Consider the following 26,257-nt stretch of genomic DNA (forward strand, 5'->3'; position numbering starts at 1 on the left):
TATAAGATTTGCTATGGTTGAACCGCGCATGGTGACGCGTACGCGCATAGTACGCGCACGCGCCGTTGCTGCCACCTGGTTCACTTAAAACAAAACGTGGCCAGCGAATTCTAAAGCCTTGTGGGCCCAATCCAACTCATTTCTGATGCTATTTAAGCCAAGGATTGAAGGGGGAATGGAGAGACTTTTCATACTTTTCATACTTTAGAAGTTAGTTACCATTAGTTTAGTTTTAGCTTAGTTTAGTAGTGAGAGTTAGTTTCTAGAGAGAGAAGCTCTCTCTTCTCTCTAGAATTAGGATTAGAATTAGGTTTAGTTTTTAGATCTAGGTTTTAATCTTTGCTTTCTTCCACTTCTATCTCTCAATTCTTTGTTGCTACATTCAATCTTCTTCTATTCCTTTGTTGTAATTTCCTTTATGTTGTTCTTATACTTTGTTGTAGATCTAGTATTGTTCCTTCTACATTCTTCCAATTCAATAAGAGGTAATTCATAATAAATGTGTCTTCTTTGCTTTTCTATTGTTGATCTCTTGTTTTTGTAGTTGTAGATTCCTTTAATTCTTGCATTTAATAATGTTTACTCCTCTTGCACTTTATGTGTTTGTTGAAATGTCTCTTTTAGTTTTAGTGTAGATTTTGTTCCTCTTGGCCTAGGTAGAGTAATTAGTGACACTTGAGTTATCTAATTCCTTTGTTGATTGATAATTGGAGAGATTGCTAATTGGTTTGGAGTGCACTAAAGCTAGTCTTTCCTTGGGAGTTGGCTAGGACTTGTGGCTCAAGTCAATTCATCCACTTGACTTTCCTTTAATTAGTAAGGGTTAACTAAGTGGTAGCAATGAACAATTCTCATCACAATTGAGAAGGATAATTAGGATAGGACTTCTAGTTCTCACACCTTACCAAGAGCCTTTTATAGTTGTTAGTTTATTTTCATTACCATTTACTTTTCATGCTTCTTATCCAAAACCCCAAAATAACTCATAACCAATAACAAGACACTTTATTGTAATTCCTAGGGAGAACGACCCGAGGTCCAATACTTCGGTTTATAAATTTTAGGGGTTTGTACTAGTGACAAACAACTTTTTGTATGAAAGGATTAGTGATTGGTTTAGAAACTATACTTTACAACGAGATTTTATTAGTGAATTTCTAAACCATCAAAAATCCAATCATCAGTATTCTGAGTAGGATTCAATGATTGAATGACTGTGACGAGCTTCAAACTCGCGATTGTTGGGCGTTAGTGACAGACGCAAAAGGAGGGTGAATCCTATTCCAGCATGATCGAGAACCGACAGATGAATAGCCGTGCCGTGACAGGGTGCGTGAGCATATTATTCACTGAGAGGAGGGGATGTAGCCACTGACAACGGTGATGCCCTTGCATAAAGCCAGCCATGGAAAGGAGTAAGACTGATTGGATGAAGATAGCAGGAAAGCAGAGGTTCAGAGGAACGAAAGTATCTCCATTCGCTTATCTGAAATTCCTACCAATGATTTACATAAGTACCTCTATCCCTATCTTATTAATTATTATTCGAAAACTCCATTATCAATTTATATCCGCCTGACTGAGATTTACAAGGTGACCATAGCTTGCTTCATACCAACAATCTCCGTGGGATTCGACCCTTACTCACGTAAGGTATTACTTGGACGACCCAGTGCACTTGCTGGTTAGTTGTATCGAAGTTGTGACAATTATGAATTAAGATCAGAGCACCAAGCTTTGGAGCCATTACCAGGATTTGTTCGAGCCTGGAGATCACAATTTCGTGCACCATTAATCCACCCACCCTTCCAAACGCCTTTTGCTGAAACATCGAGAAGAAAAGTTCCAAAGAAGGCTTCTCTTCTAGATACTCCATCAACATCTCAAAGCTTCGTAAAAATGACCACCCATTTGGATGAAGCTGAGAGGGGGCGCAGTTCAACTGCCTCAACACTTGACATTGAAACCCTGAGAATGGAAGTTTCACTTTCAGTTCCTCCATGACACAACTATTGATGAAGAAAAATTCAAAATCCTTTGCTCTATGATACACACGGTCATCGCTGGCACACAGTAACAGTTTCACATGAATCCCTGAACCTAGCTTCACTATCTTCCTCAAATCTATTTCCTTCACAGCCTCCATATCTATGAACAGTAATGTACGCATCTTAACATCCTCACTCACCCAAACGTCTAACCAGTCCACTGTCTTCCTCTTTTCTTTCTCTCTCTCAAAACCCATACTAAACAAACAAAATTCAAAAGCTGTCGAAACAAAATACAGGGAGAGAAAGTTAGAATGTACCTCTTTTACTCATTCCTTTCTCAGCAACCTTCACAAGCAATTTTTAACCAAAATGAAATAATGGCCTAGGGGAAGAAACTATTTTCATTTCAATGAAATTAACCACAAGTAACCCCCACCGATTAGGTTCCCCATATCCACTTCATCCATCAACTCACCGCTCCATGTAAAACCCGGTTAATTAATGGCTAATTAATTCATAAATTAAAATATATTCTAGAAAGTGAGAAATGAGATTTTTATGGTTTAATGTGGTAGAGAAATTTAAAACAAAAATTTTGACACCAATTTTAAAGAAATCGCCCCAAGATTACGGGCCAAACCAGGCCAACCGGACCCAAGTTGGGCCCAAGGGCCCAGCCAAGGTCTCATTTAATGAGAGAGCTCAGCACTCTCTCTCCTCCAAGAACACACACACGCTGAACACAAAGGGGAAAAGGACAGAAAGATCAAAATCCTTTCTCCTATTCACTTCAATCTTCCATTGTTGATAACTTTTGATCCGGAGCTCTGATTGATACACCGTTTGTGGCCACACGACCGCAGTATTGAGCTCTACAAAACCCATATAATCAATCTTGAGGTAAGCCACGTTTTCTCCTTCGATTCCCAGCCCTTAGTTTTGAGTTTCATGGGCAAAAATATTGAAAGTTGTGAGCTTCTTGTGTTATAGGATCAAATTAGCTTGAAGGGAAGGCTTGTTCTTGCTCCCTTGATCCTTGGGTAAGGTAAGAAATCTCAAACCCTAGTGAAAATATTGAATTTGAGGTATTGGGTATTGAGTTATTGTGTTTGATGTGATATTATGGCCTAGGCATTATATATGTGTGTAATGGAGCTTGATTGGTGATTTTGGAAGCTTTGATGTGGAGCCCCAAGCTTGGAAAAATCTATTGGTGGAGTTTAGAAACCTTGGAAGTTGAGTTTGAGGGTATTCCGGGTGTAACGGGAATTAGCCAAGGTATGGTTTCAGTTTCCTGTATCTAAAATGTAATGTAGTATAAAAACGTAGGCTGGTGACCCTAGGATAGGACTTTGGAATTATTGATGTGGTTGTTGGTTAATTTAGATTGAATTAAAAATGTATGAATGAGGGTGAAAATGATTGTAAGTGGTTGTAATGGTTGGCAAAGCATGTAATATTGTGTGTGAATGAATTATATGTTGGATTGATGATATGGATTGAGGCTCCTGTTGATGAGCATGATAGAAGTGTAATATTGATATGTGTATATATGTATATAAGGTGATTGATGAACTGAATGCTTATTGGAGATTGAGATATTGGTTAAATATGGTGTAATTGATGGGTTAATAATTGAATGAGGTTTGGAAATGGTTAATCTTCGAATGGTTGAGTTTTGGGTTGATTTTGATTTGATTTGGTAAGTGTATATTTTGAAATGGGGAGTTTATGAGTTTTGGTAAAAGTGGGATTTAGATGAACTTCAACGGATCATATCTTGAGTTATTCTTTTCAGAATTTGATGATTTTTATATCAAAAGAAAGATGATTTCATAGGCTTTATAATGGTTTATATTTGGTAGAAATATGATTTTTACGGAAGCAGATATGATCGTTGGAAGTTCGGGCTAAAAATCTGAATTCTGCAACTTTTACAGAATTTGTGATTTCTGGTTTGTGTGCGCACGCACATCCCGCGGGAATTTGGACCTGTGTGCACGTACAGCCTTTTGCGTATGCACACGCGGGGACAGGGCTACTGGTAAGAGCGCTAGCATGCCCTGTGGGCACACACAACCAACGAAGAATTACGAGTTGTGCGTACGCACAGGCCTGTGCGCACGCACACATTGGGAATGGCATACTGTTGGTGGTGCCAGCACGCCTTGTGCATGCATTCAACCCTGAAGATTTTGCTTCCTGTGCGTACGCACACTTTTAAAGATGCTTCTGGGCGTGCGCACGCACACCCTTGTGCGTATGCACGTGACCCAGCCCTTTTTTTAAGCTTTTGTTTTCAAGTCTCTTACATTCCCAACAAGCTTGTAACCTTCTGAGGTGTTATTTCACACTTATAAATCTCCATTTTCATCCCTTAAATCTTGAATTGATATAGAATACCTAGCGAATGAGAGTAAGCTAGGGGAGAGGGTAACTTGTGGGTGAAGAAAGAGGATGTTATGATGAATTATGATGAAAGATGAGGATATGAATTATTGAGGAGGATGGTGGAGTGCTGTATATGATGATAGCCGAATGGCTGAGTGTGATACGGGCCGACTGGCTGTATGTGATGGTGATTAAATCTGATTATGAATTATGAGTTGAAAGCTGAATGGCTGAGATGAATATTAATGTGTGGCTATGACTAAATGCATATATGCTGAATTAAATTGTTGATATTATGATTATTTGCACTCCACCTATGTGAGATACGAGTCTCCCTGGGTGAAAGCAGTGGCTAGCCACCACGTGCTCCAGGTGGAGACTCGATACTCTGCTGACCTTATGTCGTAAGTGTGGCCGGGCATTGTGAAAGTCCCGGATGAACTCGCCCCCGCAAATATACACCAGTGAGGGTGTTGGATATATATATATATGAGATTATGATTTATGTTGAGTATAACTCAAGTTGGAGATGCACGACAGAGGGACAGTCCAATGGTTAGCTACCAGGACTTGTTGGGTTGGTTTTATAACCGACAGATGAGATTCATCAGCCACTAGGACAGGCATGCATCATCTGCATTATATGTGAATTGTTTGGAATGCCTGTTTGATTGCATCATTACTTTCTTATTGCCAAATTGCCTTACTTGTTTCCTACTTGTGCATTTCTTTGCTTGATATAATTGTGCTTGTATATTGGATCACTATTGGCGGTTGGGAGGTTTACAGGATTTGGAAAGGGGATGTTTAGTTAGTCCGAAGATCCTTAAGTTAGTCGCCTATTTACATATCTTTTGGTTTAGCATGTTTTACGCTTTGATTATAATCTGGAAGTTCTAGGATTGCCTTCGGCTTTCCCAGGATATTATGTGTTAGATATTTGGGCACTGTTACCATGCTGAGAACCTTCGGTTCTCATCCATGCAGATTTTATGGTTTTTAGATGCAGGACGTAAGGCTCCTCGCTGAGGCATGCTGTAGACTTCCTTTTGGTAGAGATCCTTGTAACTTAGGATTTTATTTTGATCATTATATGCTTGTTTAGATACTCATATTCTCCATTGTATATATATTTTGTATTAGCTCTTCTTAGAGGCTATTTTGGAGAAGCAGGTTCTGTATATTGTCTTTTGGGTTGTCTTTTAGCAAGTTCCTTATATATGTATGTATACCTTATTTGCTCGGATCGGTTATCTTTGCAAGCCGAGTCCCGAGTCTTGATATATGTATTTTGGCACTCTTTTGTATATCTCTTAGCTTTAACTTACTCTCTGTCTGTTCGTTTACGTTATCGATTGAAGTGTTGCGCTTTTTGATTTAACGGTTTTGATTTACCCTTTTTTCTTCAAAGGCTCTTAGTTATAAATATTTTTGCAATATTATACCTACTAGATTTTATTTTTAGAGGTCGTAATGCCTTGCCACCTCTATTTTATGACTGAAGCATAAGACTCTGTGTGGTAGGGTGTTACATTATGGTATCAGAGCAGTTCATTCCTATAGAGCCTGAGGGACAGACTGACTATGCTTCTGTGCATTCTCTGTGTTTATGTTTATGTGCTATTAGGATATCTAACTGATATAACTAGCATAAACATTCATGAGCATGCATTTGGGACTTTGAAGCACTAGACTTCCGATATTGAGACTGATCAACTTGATATCGATTGTTTGGTTTGTATAGAAATCAGATGGCACCTTGTGGACACGGTCAAGGCCGTGGGAGAGGACGTGCCAGTACTCATGGGCTAGAAACTAACCAAAATGACCCGGTGGACTTCATGGCTGCATTGCAGAACATGGCTGCTGCTATGCAGGCCACTGCTGAGGCACTCGGACAACAGATGAACAACAATAATCATAATGGGGGAAATGGAAAAAATAGGACTCAAGGTTCAATGAAATTGGCGACCTTCTTAAAGGTCAATCCACCAAAATTCAAGGGAACCACCAATCTAACTGAGGCCGACACTTGGTTTCAAGCTATGGAGTGCGCACTGCAAGCGTAGTTGATACCTGAGCAGCATTGCATCGAATTTGCCACTTATTTGCTCACCGGGGAAGCGTCACATTGGTGGCAGGGCACCCGATGTCTCATACAGCAGGGTGTCGACCCTATCACCTGGGATGCCTTCCAGGAAGAATTCAACAAGAAGTACTTTCCGAACTCCGCTCAGACGGCAAAGGAACTTGAGCTACTAGTTGAAGCATGGTACTATGTTTGTATCTGAGTACACAGACAAGTTTGAGGAGCTGTTCAGATTCTCCCATATGTGTCAAGGAGCTCCGGGAGACTTCGAGGAGTGGATATACATCAAATACGAAGGAGGGCTCCGAAGCGACATCTACAGCTCAGTAGGGCCTATGGAGATCAGGACTTTCTCTGAGTTGGTAAACAAGAGCAGAGTTGCCGAGGAATGTGTGAAGAAGGCAGCTGCAGAAAGAAGAAGCCAGAGCGGATCATTCCCACTGAACCGAGGGAAGAGTTTTGCTCCTAGAGGTCCGCCCTTCAAGCGGGGAGGTTTTGCACCACAGAGGACTCAGGGTCAGAACAACTTAAGGAGGCCTAATACCAACAATGTTCTGGGGAGGAGATTCAGGAAGCAGCCTCAGAATGAGTAGGCGTGTGCTAGATGTGGGAGTTACCATCCTGGTGTTCCGTGCAAGGCTGGATCGGGGTTGTGTTACTCATGTGGGAAGCCGGGGCATAAAGCCTCAACTATCCAGAGAAGCAGAGACAGGGTACCGGGAGAGCACAACAGCCTAAACAGGTGTTTACTACTTCCACTGCGGGTGTTGAGGGGTCCGAGACACTTATCCGAGGTAACTGTGAAATGGCTGGTCAGATTTTAAATGCTTTGTTTGATTCTGGAGCATCACATTCATTCATTGTATTTGAAAAGGCTAGTGATTTAGGACTAAAGATTGTGGTCTTGGGCTACGATCTGAAAGTGTATAATGCCACCCACGAAGCCATGATAACTAGGTTAGGGTGTCTGCAAGTTTCTTTTAAGGTTAAACAACGCGATTTCATTCATAACTTGATCTGTTTGCCGATGACTAGTCTCGATCTTATCTTGGGGATGGACTTGTTGTCTAAGAATCGTTTTCTGTTGAACTATTTTGAGAAATCGTTGTATTTCATGCCTGAAGGGTCAGAAGAGCCAGTTATGGTGAATGGTTGTTACTTGAACTATGTGGTAGTAAACTGTTCAGGGCAGGAATGTCAAGGTGTTATGCTGTTAGCTGCGAGTGTGTCGGGTGAAGAACAAAGCTTAGAGCAAATCCCAGTTGTTTGTGAATTTTCTGAGGTGTTTCCTGATGACATTGAGGAACTCCCTCCTAGCTGAGAGGTTGAGTTTGCAATTGAGTTGGTGCCAGGAACAGGGCCTATCTCGATTGCCCCTTACAGAATGTCGCCCTTAGAAATGGCCGAGCTCAAGACTCAGTTGGAAGACTTAATGAGCAAGCATTTTATCTGCCCTAGTGTTTCTCCATGGGGAGTGCCAGTGTTATTGGTGAAGAAGAAAGATGGGAGTATGCGGCTTTGTGTGGATTACAGACAACTGAACAAGGTCACGATAAAGAATAAGTACCCACTGCCGAGAATTGATGATCTCATGGATTAGTTACAAGGAGCAGAAGTTTTCTTCAAGATTGATTTGCGATCTGGTTATCACCAGATAAGGGTGAGAGATGAGGATATCCCTAAGACCGCTTTCAAGACTCGTTATGGTCATTACGAGTACACTGTAATGTCTTTTGGGTTGACAAACGCTCCTGCAATATTTATGGACTATATGAACAGAATCTTCCGCCCATTCTTGGATAAGTTTGTTGTTGTCTTCATTGATGACATACTAATTTATTCTAAGACCGAAGAAGAGCATGTCGAGCACTTGCGAACCATGTTACAAATTCTGAAGGAGAGAAAATTGTACGCCAAGTTATCTAAGTGTGAGTTTTGGAAGAGCGAGGTGAAGTTTCTGGGGCACGTGGTGAGTAAATAGGGGATAGCAGTGGATCCTGCCAAGGTAAAAGCAGTGATGGAGTGGAAGCGACCAACCTCAGTTACTGAGATAAGGAGTTTTCTGGGCTTAGCTGGCTACTATAGGAGGTTCATCAAAGGTTTCTTGCAGATAGCATTGCCATTAACAAAATTAACCCGCAAAGACGCGCCACTTTTTTGGACTCTTGAGTGTGAAGAGAGTTTCCAAGCGTTGAAGCAAAAGCTAACTACCACTCCAGTGTTGGTGTTACCCGAGCTGACTGAACCATTTGAGGTGTATTGTGATGCCTCACTAAAGGGTCTGGGGTGCGTGCTGATGCAGCACCGGAATGTGGTAGCGTATGCCTCACGATAGTTGAGATCTCATGAAGTTAATTATCCGACACACGACTTGGAGCTCGCTGCGGTTGTATTTGCACTAAAGGTGTGGAGGCATTACCTCTATGGGGTTAAGTTATGAGTTTTCTCTGATCATAAGAGCTTGAAATACCTCTTTGATCAGAAAGAGCTTAATATGCGACAGAGGAGGTGGATGGAATTACTGAAAGACTACGACTTTGAGTTGAATTACCATCCGGGAAAAGCGAATGTTGTAGCGGATGCGCTAAGTCGAAAATCGCTGTATGCTTCTTGGATGATGCTTCGAGAAGAGGAGCTTCTTAGAGCATTCGAGAGTCTGAAGGTTGGTGTTCAGGAAGTCTCCGGAACTCTGTGTTTGAGTCGGTTACAAATCTCAAGTGATTTTAAATCCGAACTCTTAAAGGCTCATCAAGACGATGATGTGTTGCCGAAGGTATTACTTGCTATTGAGCAAGGGAAGCAATGGAGAGTGTCATGGGATCAAGATGGATTGTGGAGATTTAAGGGTAGGATCATTGTGCCAGATGTTGGGACCTTGCGGCAAGATATACTAAAGAAAGCACACAAAAGCAGATTTTCTATTCACCCTGGGAGTACTAAGATGTACCATGATCTAAAGGCTATGTCTGGTGGCCTGGTATGAAGAATGATGTGGCGGAGTATGTCTCGAAGTGCTTAACTTGTCAAAAGGTGAAGATTGAACATCAGAGACCTTCCGGGATGTTGCAACCTTTGGACGTTCCGCAATGGAAGTGGGAGAGCATTGCGATGGATTTCATGTCGGGATTGCCGAGGACTAGAATCGGTTTTGATGCTGTCTGGGTAATTGTGGATCGGCTGACAAAGTCGGCTCACTTCTTACCCATTCAAATGAACTATACCCTTGAGGAGTTAGCACGCCTATATATAAAGGAGATTTTGAGACTTCATGGTGTGCCTACGACTATAATTTCTGACAGAGATCCCTGTTTCACTTCGAGATTCTAGGGTGCATTTCAGAGAGCTTTTGGAACCCGTTTGAGCTTAAGTACATCTTACCATCCTCAAAAAGATGATGAATCTGAGAGAACAATTCAAACCCTAGAAGATATGTTGAGGGCTTGTGTTTTGGATCAGCCGGCGAGCTGGGACCGCTATATGCCGCTAGTGGAGTTTGCGTACAATAATAGCTACCATGCGAGCATCGGAATGGCTCTGTATGAGGCTCTGTATGGGAGGAAATGCCAATCTCCGCTATGCTGGTATGAGGCCGGGGAAAAGAGCTTGTTAGGGCCGGAATTGATAGCTGAGACTACGGAACAAGTTAAGAAAATCAGAGATAGGATGCTCACTGCTCAGAGCTGTCAGAAGAGTTACGCCAATCAGAGGCAAAAAACCTTAGAGTTTGAGGAAGGAGACCATGTTTTCCTTAAGGTTACTTCGACAACAGGAGTAGGAAGAGCGATTAAGACAAAGAAGCTGAATCCTCGATACATCGGTCCGTTTCAGATCCTCGAGAGAGTTAGACCGGTGGCGTATCAGATGGCTCTACCGCCTCATCTTTCGAACATGCACGACGCATTTCACGTGTTGCAGCTTCGGAAGTACACTCTTGATGCTAGCCATGTGTTGGAACAGGAATAAGTTCAGTTAAAGGAAGACTTGACGCTGCTGGTGACTCCGGTCAGGATTGATGACACGAGTATTAAGAAGTTGCGTGAAAAAGAGGTTTCATTAGTGAAAGTGGCATGGAGTCGAGCCGGTGTTGAGGAGCACACTTGGAAACTTGAGTCAGAAATGCGAGCGGACTACCCACACCTATTCTCAGGTAACTGAGTTCGAATTTTGTGGGCGAAATTTCCAATTAGGTGGGTAGAATATAAAATCCGGTTAATTAATGGCTAATTAACCCATAAATTAAAATATATTCTAGAAAGTTAGAAATGAGATTTTATGGTTTAATGTGGTAGAGAAATTTAAAACGAGAATTTCGACACCAATTTTAAAGAAATCGGCCCAAGATTGGGCCGAACGGACCAAACCGGGCCAACCAGGCCCAAGTTGGGCCCAAAGGCCCAGCCAAGCTCTCAGTTAATGAGAGAGCTCAGCACTCCCTCTCCTCCAAGAACACACACACGCTGAACACAAAGGGAAAAAGGGGGGAAAGATCAAAACCCTTGCTCCTATTCACTTCAATCTTCCATTGTTGATAACTTTTGATCTGGAGCTCCGATTGACGTACCGTTTGCGGCCACGTGATCGTAGCATCGAGTTCTACAAAATACATATAATCAATCTTGAGGTAAGCCAAGCTTTCTCCTTCGATTCCCATGCCTTAATTTCAAGTTTCATGAGCAAAAATGTTGAAATTTGTGAGCTCCTTATCTTATAGTATCAAATTAGCTTGAAAGGAAGGCTTGTTCTGCTCCCTTGATCCTTGGGTAAGGTAAGAAATCTCAAACCCTAGTGAAAGTGTTGAATTTGAGGTATTGGGTATTGAGTTATTGTGTTTGATGTGATATTATGGCTTAGGAATTATATATGTGTGTAATGGAGCTTGATTGGTGATTTTGGAAGCTTTGGTTTGGAGCCCCAAGCTTGGAAAAATTTGTTGGTTGAGTTTGGAAACCTTGGAAGTTGAGTTTGAGAGTGTTCCAAGTGGAACGAGAATCGGCCAAGGTATGATTTCAGTTTCTTGTATCTAACATGTAATGTAGTGTGAAAACATAGGCTAGTGACCCTAGGATAGGACTTTGGAATTATTAATGTGGTTGTTGGTTAATTTGGATTGAATTAAAAATGTATGAATGAGGGTGAAAATGAGTGTGAGTGGTTGTAATGGTTGGCAAAGCATGTAATGTTGTGTGTGATATGAATTATATGTTGGATTGATGATATGGGTTAAGGCTCTTGTTGATGAGCATGATAGAAGTGTAATATTGATATGTGTATTTATGTATAGAAGGTGATTGATGAACTGAATGCTTGTTGGAGATTGAGATATTGGTTAAATATGGTGTAATTGATGGGTTAATGATTGAATGAGGTTTAGAAATGGTTAATGTTGGAATGGTTGAGTTTTGGGTTGATTTTGAATGGATTTAGTAAGTGTATGTTTTAAAATGGGGAGTTTATGAGTTTTGGTAAAAGTGGGTGAAGAACCGAAGATTGATGGTTTAGAAGTTATAGCAAACTCTCGTTGTAAGTATAGTTACTAAACCAAACAATCAACCTTTCTTACAAACGTTTTGGGTGTCACACGTAACAAACCCCTAAAAAATTGTTAACCGAGTATTCAAACCTCGGGTCGTCTTCTCCAGGAACTGCGAGGAAGTACATTCTTATTATTGGTTATAAAGGTTGTAATCGGGGTTTAGAAGGTGAGAAGCAAGTAATTTAAATGACGAGTGAATTAAATGGCAATTAAAAATAAATAATAACTGTAAAACAACTTTTGGCAATATAAGGGAAGTTAGAAGTCCAACTTGGTTATCCCTCTCAACAACAATGAAAGTTGTATCTTAATTCCACTTAGTTATCCTTTACCAGGGCAAAGGAAAGTCAAGGGACTAATTAAATTGACCTTTGAATCCTAATTATTTCCTAAGAAAAGGTTAGGATTATTTAAGTTCAGCTCAATTAGCAAGATAACGATTATCAATTACGTTGAGTTTAATAACTGTTGAGTTACTGAATTCTTAACCAGGACCAAAAGGGGGAAAAGTAAAATTGCTGGAATAATAAAAATATCCTTAGATAGGAAGCAATGGTGACTTAAATCAAAGAGAACAATCATGAACTGAAAATACCTCAATTATCATTAATTCAAATAACTGTCTGTAACATGGAATAATTCGTAAGTCAAAGTATAATAATCAATTCAAATGTTGGAATAAATAAATAAAAGTAAAACTAAAATAAAAGAACATTAAAACCTGGATCCAGAGTTACTCCCATAACAAGAAGAAGTCCTAAATCCTAAGAGAGAGAGAGATAATCTCTCTCTAAACTAAATCTAAATCATAGAAACTAAAAATTGGCGAGCTCTCTTTGAATGGGTGCATTCCCACACTTTGTAACCTCTGGTCTATGCTGTCTGTACTTGGATCTAGGCCAAAAAGGGCTTCAGAATTTGTTGGGGGCGTATTTTGTAAATTCTGATACGTGGCCTCTGTCACGCGTCCGCGTGGGTCACGCGGTCGCGTCATCTGGAGCTTTTCCTTTCCACGCGGTTGCGTCAGTCACGCGACCGCGTCATGTGCGTTCTGCTTAAGGCGCACGGTCGCGTCAGTCATGCGGCCGCGTCGCTGCTGATTCGTGCTTGGCACGCGATCGCGTCATCCATGCGATCGCGTGAATACCAGTTTCCTTCAAAGCTCCGTTTTGCTTTCTCCTTCCATTTTGTATGTTTTCTTTTCCATCCTTTAAGTCATTCTGCCTTAGAAAATCTGAAACTACTTAACACACTAATCATGGCATCGAATGGAAATAAAGGTAATTAAAATAATTAATTTTAAAGCTTAGGAAACATGTTTTTCACAATATGACATAATAAGGAAGGGAAAGTAAAACCATGCAATTAATGTGAATAAGTGGGTGAAGGATTGTATAAATCACTCAAATTAAGCACAAAAGAACTCATGAAATATGGGTTTATCAACCTCCCCACACTTAAACACTAGCATGTCCTCATGCTAAATCCAAGGTAAATAACTAAGGTTAAAGTGATGGAATGTCATGCAATGCAACCTAATTTAAATGCAACTACCTAAATGAATGATGCATCATGCAACTCTAATTTATTCACTCATATATAAAGCTTACATGTAGTCAAGTTAATCCACATTCTCAAGGAGTCATGTATATATATAGCCAACTCTTAAATAATAAAGCATTTTAGCAAATGAGATGGGAAAGAAAAACTTTGTACAAACTTGCAAAACAATTAGTAAATTAAGTACAGATATATGTTGATGAGTTATTGAACCCTCACTGAATTTTGTGTTTACTCTCTAGTCACTCAGTGTTTATTGGGTTTATTCACTCCATCTTTTGTTTTATTCTTAATTTCTACAGCTTTGTTTTTCATCTAACCAATCAACAATTATAGAATATAGTCATACCAAAAAGTCATGAGGTCTTAATTAAGGTTGTAATGGGGCCAAGGTAAAGGTGAGGATTTATGTATAGGGTTAAGTGAGCTAATAAGCGAATCCTTAATTAGACTAAGATCTCACCTAACATACATATCTAGTAAAATAAAATTTCTTTACCTAATTTCCCATAATTTACCACTTATTGTTACATGCTCATGTTTCACTTTCCATGTGCATTGTTTTCATTGGGGAATTTCTTTTTGTATCCCCTTTTATTTAGATGCTGAAAAATAACCTTTTTTTTTTAATGCACATGATAATTGAATCACTTAGATTTTCTCATGAGCATGCTTCCCAAATTTTATTTTATTCCTTTTTACTTCTTTACCTTTTGTTTCTATCATCCATGTTCCCAAAAGGTTTCCCACATTTAACTCTATTCATGATTTTCTATCTTAAGCTGACTAAGGATTCACTTGGGATTTTCTTTTGTTTTTCTGCTTAAGGCTAGTAATTTGGCTAAATAGAATCAAGGGGTTTTAAAAGGCTCAAGGGGGCTAACAAGCGTGATGTAAAAGGTAGGTTAATTTGGGGTGAGTGAGCTAAAATCAAATGATGGCCTCAATCATTCTCTTGGTATGTATCTATTTTATATTCTATAATTGGACATATAGATTAAAGCAAAGGAAAGAATATCAGAATAAAAAGAAATGTAACACACAGAAATGAAATTATGGTTTGAATGCAACCATACAATTTAAGCTCAAGACTCACAGGCTGTGCGTTCTCTAACTCAAGCATCATATATCAATTATATATTGTATGCAGGTTTAGTTAAAAATTCCCATTATTCTCATAAAAAAAAATTATTTAGGGTGGCTTTTAAAGTTTTAATGTTCCTCCTTGATGAAATGTTGTCAGCTTAACTACATCATGTAATGCTATATATACAAGGTTTTATGGATCTAAATCTATTATGTTCAAGTTCCTAGCTTACTCTTTTTTTATATTTGTCAATTTAAACTAAGCTATAACTAAGCTATCTTATGTAAAAGGGTAAACTATACTAATTGATCCACTAATAAGTTAGAATTGCAAACTAAACTAAATAACTAAAATGAACTAAATAACTAAAATATGAACAAAAAATACAAAATGCAGAAAATAGAGTAAAATACACAAGTAGCAATGTATAAGTACTCAGAAAATAACAATAAAAGAAAAAAAGAAAAATACAGAAAAATATCCAAAATAAAAGAAAAAGTATGTAGTAGTTCACCAAAATAAACGCCAGAGATGGCGACCTCCCCACACTTAAAATGAAGCATCGTCCCCGATGCTCAATTAAGCCGGGTGTGAAGGAGTGGCATCACTGGTAGGGATGGTAGCTGGGGTCTCTGTGGCGGTAGTGGGCTGAGAGTCTGGCTGCTGTAGAGGGGGGACTGACTGGATCGGGATCTCCGGATCCGTAGCCTCAAGCTGATGTGGGGCCTCCTGCTGTGGCGTAGCGTGCTCTGTGCCTGCTTGCTGATGAGTCTCCACCTAGGAATGAGGCTCCTCCTCGTGCTCATCCTCCTCCTCCTTTGATGGCTCTGATGGTGTGTCGGGCTCGAAGGGAATGTCGGCGCCCTGTCTAATCATTAGCTTCATATGGGAATAGCGTCGCCTGCTGCGGCACTCTAATCTCTCATACCGGCGCCTGTTACGGCACTCCATTTGATCAAGCTGGCGGAATAGACGGTGCACGAGGCGATAAACCGGCTCAGAGGCGGGTGCGGGTGCAGTGGTGGTAGCAGGGGCAGCTGGGGCAATTGTGGATGAAGAGGGTCCAGCAGACGGAGGGACTGTCTCATCAGTAGCAGTGACAGGTGGTGGTCTGTAGCCCAAAGCAAGGAAGTTCCTACTGTGAGGGATGATCTTCCTGCAGTCCGCTGCTGGTGGTCGCTCATCGGCATCCTCCCAAGGCACATCAGCCTGACGGCCTAGCCGTGTAACCAGATAAGGAAAGGGGAGGGTGCCTCGGACGTGGACCCTGGCCATATAATGCCGGATAAAACGAGGCAAGTACAGGTCCTTACCCTCCAGCACACACCAGAGGAGGGTGATCATGGCAACCGGGATCTCAGTCTCATGAGTACTCGGCATCACATAGTTGCTCAAGATCTGATGCCATAGCCGAGCCTTATCATTCAAGTGTACTCTCTTGATCCCTCTAGGCATAGTGGTGTCCTGACCCATCTCCCAAGGAACAGCAGGGTCGAGAGCTATTCGTGCCTTTACAGCATCCCAATCAAACCGCATTTGGCCCATGTCCTCCTCAGCCTGTGCATAGCCATCTGGCTGATCGGACTTGGCTGGGAGCTGGAGAATGGACTCTATGGCCTCCTCAGTGACCAGAATTTGCTTTCCCCTCAGGTTCACTGCATCTAGGGTAGTAAGGTAGTAGTTGCAATAGAATTCTCGTACCTAAGATGCATTGACCTCTGTCAGTGGTCTCTCCAGAAAGAACCAGTCCCTTTGCTTGATTTACTCAGTGATGTATTGCTGGAGGGCGTCTGGAATCTTCAAGGTACGTTCCAGGTATAGATTTCTGGAGTTTGCAAAAGTCGGGTACTTCAGCTCACAGTACCGGTTTGCAAATTTTATAGGATCAGTCGAAGGGAGCAGCTGGTTAGCTTTTTCTTGCTGTGTGAAGTTCTTCTCCCGTCATGAGGAATCGTGCATTAGAGCAGTGATGGACTGGGAGGAATCTCCTCTCTTGCGCTTGCCAGTAGCCTTGCCTTTGCCTTTCCTTTGTGAGGCAGACATCCTGAAAAACAGAAAACTAGGAAATGGATAAAATAGGAAAGCAAATAGGCAATTTAAACAAAGGAAACTCAAAGCGGTAAGGGAGATATAGAATAAGGAAAATGAGTAATTGAAATGTTATTGAATTAATGTTAAATGGAAAGAAAAAAATCAATATGCCATCGCGAGAAAGTTAGAGTAAGTGAAAGTGATCAGAAAAAAGATCAAGAGGGTTAGTATGGTAAAAAGAAATTAGTAAATTAAAATTAGTGAGTTAGGAAAGTAAGTGGCATAGAAAAAATTCCATATAACAAGGATTCACAGGTAAGAATAGAAGTACTCATAATCGAATAAAGAAAACAGGGTGATGCTTATTCGAATAAAAATAAAAAAATCAGAAATTGGAATCAATGAATCACAATTGCAGGTTATGAACCAGGAAATCAAAGAGGATAAGAAAGTGGCCCTAACATTCATGAAATGGTTTGGGGGAAGCATAGTAAAACAGAGTTGCCAAACCAAAACAAGAATGAAAACAATTTTTAAAAAAATTTGGGCAGCATTCCGGCTAAAATTGGATTGTCCCGGAAAATAAACAGCAATCATATCAGTTCATATGAATTAAAGAATCAAGCTGCATGTACATAGATATAAAATAAACATAAAAACTCAATGTAAATAGCAGCAACATACAAGAAAGCAGCATATGAAACATGATTATAGCAGCAACATATTTGCACATAGGATAAAACAGAAGTAAGAACAGTGCAAGTAAACAGACCTAGATCCACTAACCACAGCCTAAGCTACCTAACAACCTAAAAATCCACTACAACATGCAAGTCTAGCTATCCTAATCATGAACATAAACGGAATAAAAAATACAGAAAAGTGACGAACGGATAAAAAGGGTTGCGTGTTGCGGAACCTGGTAAGCGGAAGGGGTGGAACAGGGAAGAAGGTGGCTGCGGCGGTGTCCGGCGCGGTGGTGGTGCACGGCGTCGCGGTGGCTGCTGATGGGGGCAGTGGCGGCAAGGGTTTTGGGTTGGTGATAGAAGAAGGGGGGTGCGGATGGGTGGCGGAGAGAGAGGGGGGCGCGGCTGGGTGGCCGGCGGTGGGGGGGGGGGGCGATGGTCGCGGAGGCAGTGGTGGAGAGGGGAGGAGAGAGGAGGAAGGGAGAAGAAGGGAGGGGAGGGGGTTGGGGCGGCGGCGTACGGGGTGGCGGCGGCGTCTGGGTGGTGCTGGGTGGTGGTTGGAGGGAGAGGGAGCAGAGAGGGAGAAGAGGGTTGGGGGTGGGGGGCTCGCGACTGATAGGGTTCGCGGGCTGGGGGGTTATATTTTCAAATCCACGCGGCCGCGTGGGGCACGCGGTCGCGTGGTTGGGACGAAAATGGGAGTGACGCGATCGCGTGGGGTGCGCGATCGCATGAGAGGGGGGAAGAAGGGTGACGCGATCGCGTGGGTCGCGCGATCGCGTCGCTGGAATTTGTGCTAAACGCACGACTCCAGCGCCGTTTTAGCGCAACTCTCTGTCTCCTTTTGGGGTGATGTGCAATCCATGCGACGCGATCGCGTCGCTCACGCGGTCGCGTGGGATTGGTATTGTGCAAGGGACGCGGTCGCATGGGGCATGCGATCGCGTGGGCCAATTTATGCGAAACGCACAGGGGCCGCACGATTCCAGCCTAACTTTCTGTTTCGTTGGATCCTTACGCCGATATATATATCATGCGGCAGCGTGGGTCACGCGGTCGCGCGGGTGGTGTTTTCCGCGATATGACGCGATCGCATGGGGCATGCGGTCGCGTCGTGCATCCTTTTTTTTTTAAATGAAAAATGCAGGATGCAGTGATGAACATGAATGCTATGCATGATTCTAGGTTAATGTTAAAATAAAAAAAAAAGGTAAATTGAAAACAATAAACAAGAATTAGATTGAGAAAGAAGCGACCATACCATGGTAGGTTGTCTCCCACCTAGCACTTTTAGTTAAAGTCCTTAAGTTGGACATTGGAAGGGTATCCTGTTATGGTGGCTTATGTTTAAATTCGTCCAAAAATTTCCACCAGTGCTTGGAATGCCAATAGCCTCCGGGGTCCCAAACTAGGTATGTAAAGCTTCTGAACAACTTTAAATATATTGTTAGGCTCCCGGGATGACAAATGTCAGAATAAACTTCAGGATTCCAAGCCTTGCTTTTAAATCCACCTCCGTCTTGATCTACATGTCTCCATTCGGGCGGGTTAAAAAGTAGAATCTCACCTTGGTGACCAAACGTTTTCCGTGATCCATGTGATTGAGCATGATACCAATCCGTGTACTTTGAAGTGAAGCGTGGAACCTTATTGAACCTTGTGCACCAGCTCTGAGTACGAGCTATTTTCCTCTTACTCTTAAAGCTGCAGATAGCTCTAAGCTGGCCATCTGTTTCAAGCAAACCATATTCAAGTGAATAAGTAAAATTATAAGTTATGGATTGTACCCACTTGAAGCTTGTATTAGGTGGTAATGGCCTTGGGATATGTGTTTTTGGTGGTTCTGCAAGTTCCGTTTTCTTGTGCTCTTCTGTGAATTCTTCCACTTCCTTGCAAAGATCTTCAATTGTATCTGTATCCTGGTCAAAGTCTTCTATGTCTTCCTCATCACTCGAGTCATATATTGGAGGTTGAGAGAAATCTACCTCCGCATCATCTTCATATTCACTTGGGGAAAATCCTTCGATCTCAGAGAATTCACTTGCGGACGCAAGTTCATCACTAGGAGAACTAGACTTGTGACTATCATCATTAAGAAAATTTGCTTCTTGGATTATTCCGTCTGATTCTTCGTAAACGACTTGCCTTGGAGATTGTACGGTATCCTCCTTAGCATTAACTGTAGCATCTTGGACGGAGTTTTCCTCAATTCTGGATTCCCAAGGAAGTTCAGCATCTCCTAGATCTTCAACCAATTCTTCTTCTTGAACAATGACAGCTTCTTCCACTTGTTCTAGTACGAATTCATTCTCTGTCTTGTCCACTGGAGTCTCTAGTATTTCTTTCATGCTACGCTCTTCATCGGGCTGTCCACATGGAGCTGTGGTTGATCCTTGTATATTTGAGCGCCTAGTGGCCCATTGAATTAGTGCTTGCTCCAGTTGTTGAATGGTTGTTTGAAATTTAATTACTGTTTCTTTTAGGCGATCCTCTGCTTCGCGGTTTGCCAGACTTGGACATGATACAAAGGAATGTGGTGATGATTAGGGACAATTGAATTGGTATTGGGGTAAGAAAGGATCATATGATGGCGAATGGTGAAGAAAAACTTGTGAGTGTGGTGGTTCGAGGTTATGTTGAAAGGATGGTTCATAGGCACGGGGTGGGGCTTGTTGGTAGTTACAAGGTTGTCCACCATATCTTTCAGCTGGGTATGCATTGTAGAATGGTCTTTGTCCAGGATATCTCAGAGGGTGTTGCTACCTAAAGGGTTGATTAGATCCTCTTGGCTCTATCCATCCTTGATTGGTCTGACCTTGATGCACATTCCTACTGTAACTTCTATTTCGTTTAACAATATTAGAACCAAACTCAAAGCGAGAGGGGTGAGAGTTCATAGTAGCAAATAAAGATAAAAAGGAAAAACAAAAATAAATAAACAAGCAAAAAAAAATATTTACAATAACCAATAATAAGGCACACGTTAGCAGTTCCCCGGCAACGGTGCCATTTTGAAGAACCAAAGATTGATGGTTTAGAGGTTATAGCAAACTCTCGTTGTAAGTATAGTTACTAAACCAAACAATCAACCTTTCTTACAAACGTTTTGGGTGTCACACGTAACAAACCCCTTAAAAATTGTTAATCGAGTATTCAAACCTCGGGTCGTCTTCTCAAGGAACTGCGAGGAAGTATGTTCTTATTATTGGTTATAAAGGTTGTAATCGGGGTTTAGAAGGTGAGAAGCAAGTAATTTAAATGACGAGTGAATTAAATGGCAATTAAAAATAAATAATAACTGTAAAACAACTTTTGGCAAGATAAGGGAAGTTAGAAGTCCAACTTGGTTATCCCTCTCAACAACAATGAAAGTTGTATCTTAATTCCACTTAGTTATCCTTTACCAGGGCAAAGGAAAGTCAAGGGACTAATTAAATTGACCTTTGAATCCTAATTATTTCCTAAGAAAAGGTTGGGATTATTTAAGTTCAGCTCAATTAGCAAGATAACGATTATCAATTACGTTGAGTTTAATAACTGTTGAGTTACTGAATTCTTAACCAGGACCAAAAGGGGGAAAAGTAAAATTGCTGGAATAATAAAAATATCCTTAGATAGGAAGCAATGGTGACTTAAATCAAAGAGAACAATCATGAACTGAAAATACCTCAATTATCATTAATTCAAATAACTGTCTGTAACATGGAATAATTCATAAGTCAAAGTATAATAATCAATTCAAATGTTGGAATAAATAAATAAAAGTAAAACTAAAATAAAAGAACATTAAAACCTGGATCCAGAGTTACTCCCATAACAAGAAGAAGTCCTAAATCCTAAGAGAGAGAGAGAATCTCTCTCTAAACTAAATCTAAATCATAGAAACTAAAAATTGGTGAGCTCTCTTTGAATGGGTGCATTCCCACACTTTATAACCTCTGGTCTATGCTGTCTGTACTTGGATCTGGGCCAAAAAGGGCTTCAGAATTCGCTGGGGGCGTATTCTGTAAATTCTGATACGTGGCCTCTGTCACGCGTCCGCGTGGGTCACGCGGTCGCGTCATCTGGAGCTTTTCCTTTCCACGCGGTCGCGTCAGTCACGCGACCACGTCATGTGCGTTCTGCTTAAGGCGCGCGGTCGCGTCAGTCATGCGGCCGCGTCGCTGCTGATTCGTGCTTGGCACGCGATCGCGTCATCCATGCGATCGCGTGAATACGAGTTTCCTTCAAAGCTCCGTTTTGCTTTCTCCTTCCATTTTGTATGTTTCCTTTTCCATCCTTTAAGTTATTCTGCCTTAGAAAATCTAAAACTACTCAACACACTAATCACGGCATCGAATGGAAATAAAGGTAATTAAAATAATTAATTTTAAATCTTAGGAAACATGTTTTTCACAATATGACATAATAAGGAAGGGAAAGTAAAACCATGCAATTAATGTGAATAAGTGGGTGAAGGATTGTATAAATCACTCAAATTAAGCACAAAAGAACTCATGAAATATGGGTTTATCAGTGGGATTTGGATGAACTTCAACAGATCATATCTTGAGTTATTATTTTCGGAATTTGATGATTTTTATATCAAAAGAAAGATGATTTCATAAGCTTTAAAATGGTTTATATTTGGTGCAAATCTAATTTTTGTGGAAGGAGATATGATCGTTGAAAGTTCGGGCCAAAAATCTGAATTTTGCAACTTCTACGGAATTTGTGATTTCTGGTTTGTGTGCGCACGCTGATGGCAAAAATTGTTGTCAGTCTAGAATTTCTCTTTTAGAAATAAGAATTTTGTTGTAAGCATAGCTCCAAACCAACGAACAACTCTCACATCAAATTAAATTTTGGTTTTGTCACAAGTACAAACCCCAACGAAAATTAACCGAAGTATTTGAACTCTGGGTTGTCTCACAAGAAATTGCAATGAAGTGTATGAATATTGGCTATGAAGGATGTAAGGGGGGTTTTGATTGATAAGAGGGCAAGAAATTAAATGACAAGGAAAGTAAATCAAGCAAATAACTAAAGAAAGCAAGTAATAAAGAGAGACATTCATGGCAAGAATTGAGATCATAGGCTTTCTATCCTAGTCATACAATGATTAATTCATCTTATTTAGTCAAATCCAACAAATGGAAGAAGGTATCATGTTATCTTCACATAGGGAGAATGTCAAACAAGACTAATCAATCATATCACAATAATAACAAGAATCTATCTCATTTTGTCATCTCCAATATTGGAAGAAGGTATCACATTATCTTCCATGAGAGAAAGTCAAACAAGACTAGTTAACCTCAATCCAAATGTACTAATCAACTCACTAATAGAATTAGCAAAAGATTAGAGTCAATGGAAATCATATTAACTAACAACTCTAGATCACCAACATTAGTTGGATATTCATAACTCAAGATTGCCTAATTACTCTTTCCAAGCCAAGAATGCTCAAAATCTACTCTAAAGTCCAACCAAGTATTTTATCAAACACTTGGTGGGTAATAAAGGAAAGCATAATAAATGTGCAAGAATAATAAATCTACCAACTACCAATTGCAAGAAAAGTAAATCAACAACTCAAATCATCAATAAAAGAAACATCATCATTAAATTTCATCAAATGTAAACAAGATCCAACATGAGTGTTCGTAGACATAAAAGAGACATAAAAGTAAAATTGACAAAAGAACTAAAAAGAATAGAGTAGTAGAAATAAGAAATTGTAAAGGAAACAAGATGAAATCAAGAAATCATGCTTAGATCTAAGATGGATTAACCTAACCTAATTCTAGAGAGAAGAGGGAGCTTCTCTCTAGAAACTAATCTACATGATGCTAAGTGATGAACGGGATTTAATGTCGATAAAGAATAAAAGTGATCGCGTTGTAAGTATAGTTTCTAAACTAACCGAAAATTCTTTCGTACAAACGTTTGGTTGTCACAAGTAACAAACCCAATAAAATTTATAAACCGAAGTATTCAAACCTCGGGTTGTCTTCTCAAGGAACTGCAGGGAGGTGTTCTTATTATTGGTTATGAGTTTTATAAATTGGGGGGTTTTTGCAATAAGAAGCAAATAATTTAAATGACAAGAAAATAAATTAATAATAATAATAGAAAAGAACTCTTGGCAAGGCATGAAAATTCGGAAGTCCTATCCTAGTTATCCTTATCGATGGTGATGAGAATTGAGTTTTAATCCCACTTAGTTAACTTTTTCTAAAGCAAAGGAAAGTCAAGTGGACTAATTAGTTAGATCCTCAAGTCCTAGTCAACTCCTAAGGAAAGACTAGAGTTAGTAGAATTCAATTCAATTAGCAAAAATAACAATTAACAACCACGATAAGTTTGATAACTCAAGAGTCTCCAGTTAATCAATTAAAGCCAAGAATATAAAAAGCTAAATAAGAATCATAAATCTGAAGTACCTCAATTTATATTAAATAAATAAAATCCTAACATGAATGGTTCATAAGCCAATTTGGCAACATAAGTAATTAAATAAAAGCATTAGAGTATCTGAAAGTAAAAGAGAAATATAAAGTAAAAGGAATATTGAACCTGAGAGGAAGTTGTAATCCTAAATCCTTTAAGAGGAATCGTAATCCTAAAACCTAAGAGAGAGAGAGAGGAGAGAACCTCTCCCTCTAAAAACTACATCTAAAGTATGAAAAGTGAATAATGGAAGATCTCTCCTTTGATTCCTCCATTCTCTGGCTTATATTTTGTGTTTATGGATTCAGAATTGGGCTGAAAAAGGGTCCAGAAATCGCTGGGGGAGTTTTCTGTAGATTCTGGTGCGTGGCGTCTGTCACGCGTCCGCGTGGGTCACGCGGTCGCGTCATCTGGAGTTCTGCTCTTCCACGCGGTCGCGTCAGGCACGCTTCCGCGTTAGTTGTACTTTGCACGAGTCACACGTTTGCGTCAGGCGCGCGTTCACGCGGATGTCAGTTTGCGCAAAGTACGCGTTCGCGTCGTCTAAGCGGACGTGTCACTTCCAGTTTCTTCAAAAACTCCATTTTGTGCTTTCCTTTCATTTTTGTATATTTCCTTTCCATCCTTTAAGTCATTCCTGCCTTATAAAGCCTGAAAGCACTCAACACACAAATCATGGCATCGAATGGTAATAGAAGATGATTAATTTTAATATTTCTAAAGCATAGGAAACATGTTTTTCACATATATCACATAATAAGGAAGGGAAAGTAAAACCATGCAATTTACATGAATAAGTGGGTGAAGGATTGAATAAATCACTTAAATTGAGCACAAAATATATCATAAAATATGGGTTTATCACTAAGCTACCAAACAATTGCTCCCTCCTTGTCCAAGCTTGAATTCTGCATGAAATAGCATTGGAAATGAGTTGGATTGGGCCCAAAATGCTCTAGAAATCGCTGGCCACGATTTCACTTTAGTGAACCACGTGCTCAATCGGCACGCACGTGTACATGGTGCGTGCGCACCCCTATACATCAGGCAACTATGGTAAATTTTATATCATTTCGAAGCCCCGAATGTTATCTTTCCAACGCAACTAGAACTGCCTCATTTGGACCTCTGTAGCTTAAGTTATGGTCATTTGAGTGTGAAGAGGTCAGACTTGACAGCTTTACGGTTCCTTCATTTCTTTATGAGTTCTCCCACTTTGCATGCTTTTCTCCTCACTTCTTCCATCCAATACTTGCCTTATGAACCTGAAATTACTCAACAAACATATCAAGGCATTGAATCAAATTAAAGTGAATTAAAATCACCAATTTTAGGGCCTAAAAAGCATGTTTTCACATTTAAGCACAAATCAAGGGAGAATTGCAAAACCATGCTATTTCATTGAATAAATGTGAGAAAAGGTGATAAAATCCCCCAAAATAAGCACAAGATAAACCACAAAATTGGAGTTTATCAAATCTCCCCACACTTAAACCAAGCATGTCCTCATGCTAAGAATAAAGAAGGACAAGAAAAGGGGTATGAACATTTATTCAATGCAAATAAACTATATGCACCTATCTATATTAATGCAACTAAATGCAAAATGATTCTATCTACTTGGTTAAAAGAAAATCAATCTCCAAGAACATATATAAGCAAGTAGGGCAAAGGTCATATGATGACTCACAAACTCTACCAATTCAAATATCAAAATGAAGTACAAGTAGACTTACAAGAAGAAAGTTCATGAAAGCCGGGAACAAGGAATTGAGCATTGAACCCTCACTGGAAGTGTTTGCACTCTAGTCGTGCGAGTGTATAGGGTTGATCACTCAGTTCTCTTCTACTTATACTTTTCAAGATTTGTTTTTCATCTAACAATCAACAATTATTCAATGCATGCATACATTCATCCTGAGGACTTATTCATAGGTTGTAATGGGGCTAGAGTAAAGGTAGGATTGTATATGGTCAAGTGAGTTTGAAATTTGAATCTTTGATTAACCTAAGCTCTCACCAAACACATATAACAACCTATACAATTCTAATACACAATCTAGCTACCCATGATTCCCACTTTTTCACATACTCATGCATTCTTTTTAATTCACATCCCATATGCATTGTTATTATTACTTTACTTTGGGGTATTTTTGTCCCATTTTTATTTCTTTTTCTCTTTTATCCTTTTCTATTTTTTTTCTTTTTTCTTTATCATCATTTTTTTTCTAAAGTATATACAAACATATCAATACATATGGTTTTACATATAGTGCATGAATATGTACCCAATTCCCAATATTTTTAGCAAAAATAAAAATTACACTTTTACCTCAACCAATGTCCCAAGTTTCCCATACCTAAATGATACACACCCTCACTAACCTAAGCTAATCAAAGATCCAAATTAAGGGATATCTATTATTTTTCACCTAGGGGGTGTGATGTGCT

General features: G+C 40.1%; 2 protein-coding genes across 2 annotated transcripts; both read left to right on the forward strand.

The window, feature by feature from the left end:
• Nucleotides 1-7,276: 7,276 nt before the first annotated feature.
• On the forward strand, nt 7,277-7,792 carry LOC107615774 (uncharacterized). Its single transcript, XM_016317807.1, has one exon. It carries the CDS (start codon nt 7,277-7,279, stop codon nt 7,790-7,792), a length of 516 nt encoding a protein of 171 aa, XP_016173293.1.
• A 696-nt stretch (nt 7,793-8,488) lies between these two features.
• On the forward strand, nt 8,489-10,434 carry LOC148546085 (uncharacterized). The gene is made up of 4 exons (XM_088499143.1): nt 8,489-8,750; nt 9,036-9,448; nt 9,565-9,633; nt 10,015-10,434. Exons 1-4 carry the CDS (start codon nt 8,489-8,491, stop codon nt 10,432-10,434), a joined length of 1,164 nt encoding a protein of 387 aa, XP_088355269.1.
• The last annotated feature ends 15,823 nt before the right edge of the window (nt 10,435-26,257 follow it).

The sequence above is a fragment of the Arachis ipaensis genome, chromosome B9 (genome assembly GCF_059453495.1).
Source record: "Arachis ipaensis isolate K30076 ecotype BB chromosome B9, ASM5945349v1, whole genome shotgun sequence".
Classification (NCBI taxonomy): Eukaryota; Viridiplantae; Streptophyta; class Magnoliopsida; order Fabales; family Fabaceae; genus Arachis; species Arachis ipaensis.

What these genes read in the sequence shown, in the direction of transcription:
- LOC107615774 (XM_016317807.1), top strand. Translation starts at nt 7,277, where the DNA reads ATGGCTGGTCAGATTTTAAATGCTTTGTTTGATTCTGGAGCATCACAT.
- LOC148546085 (XM_088499143.1), top strand. Translation starts at nt 8,489, where the DNA reads ATGGAGTGGAAGCGACCAACCTCAGTTACTGAGATAAGGAGTTTTCTG. An exon ending in TTGTGATGCCTCACTAAAGG is followed by an intron (nt 8,751 to 9,035) that starts GTCTGGGGTGCG and finishes ATCCGGGAAAAG; the next exon opens with CGAATGTTGTAGCGGATGCG. An exon ending in TCGGTTTTGATGCTGTCTGG is followed by an intron (nt 9,634 to 10,014) that starts GTAATTGTGGAT and finishes GCTCTGTATGAG; the next exon opens with GCTCTGTATGGGAGGAAATG.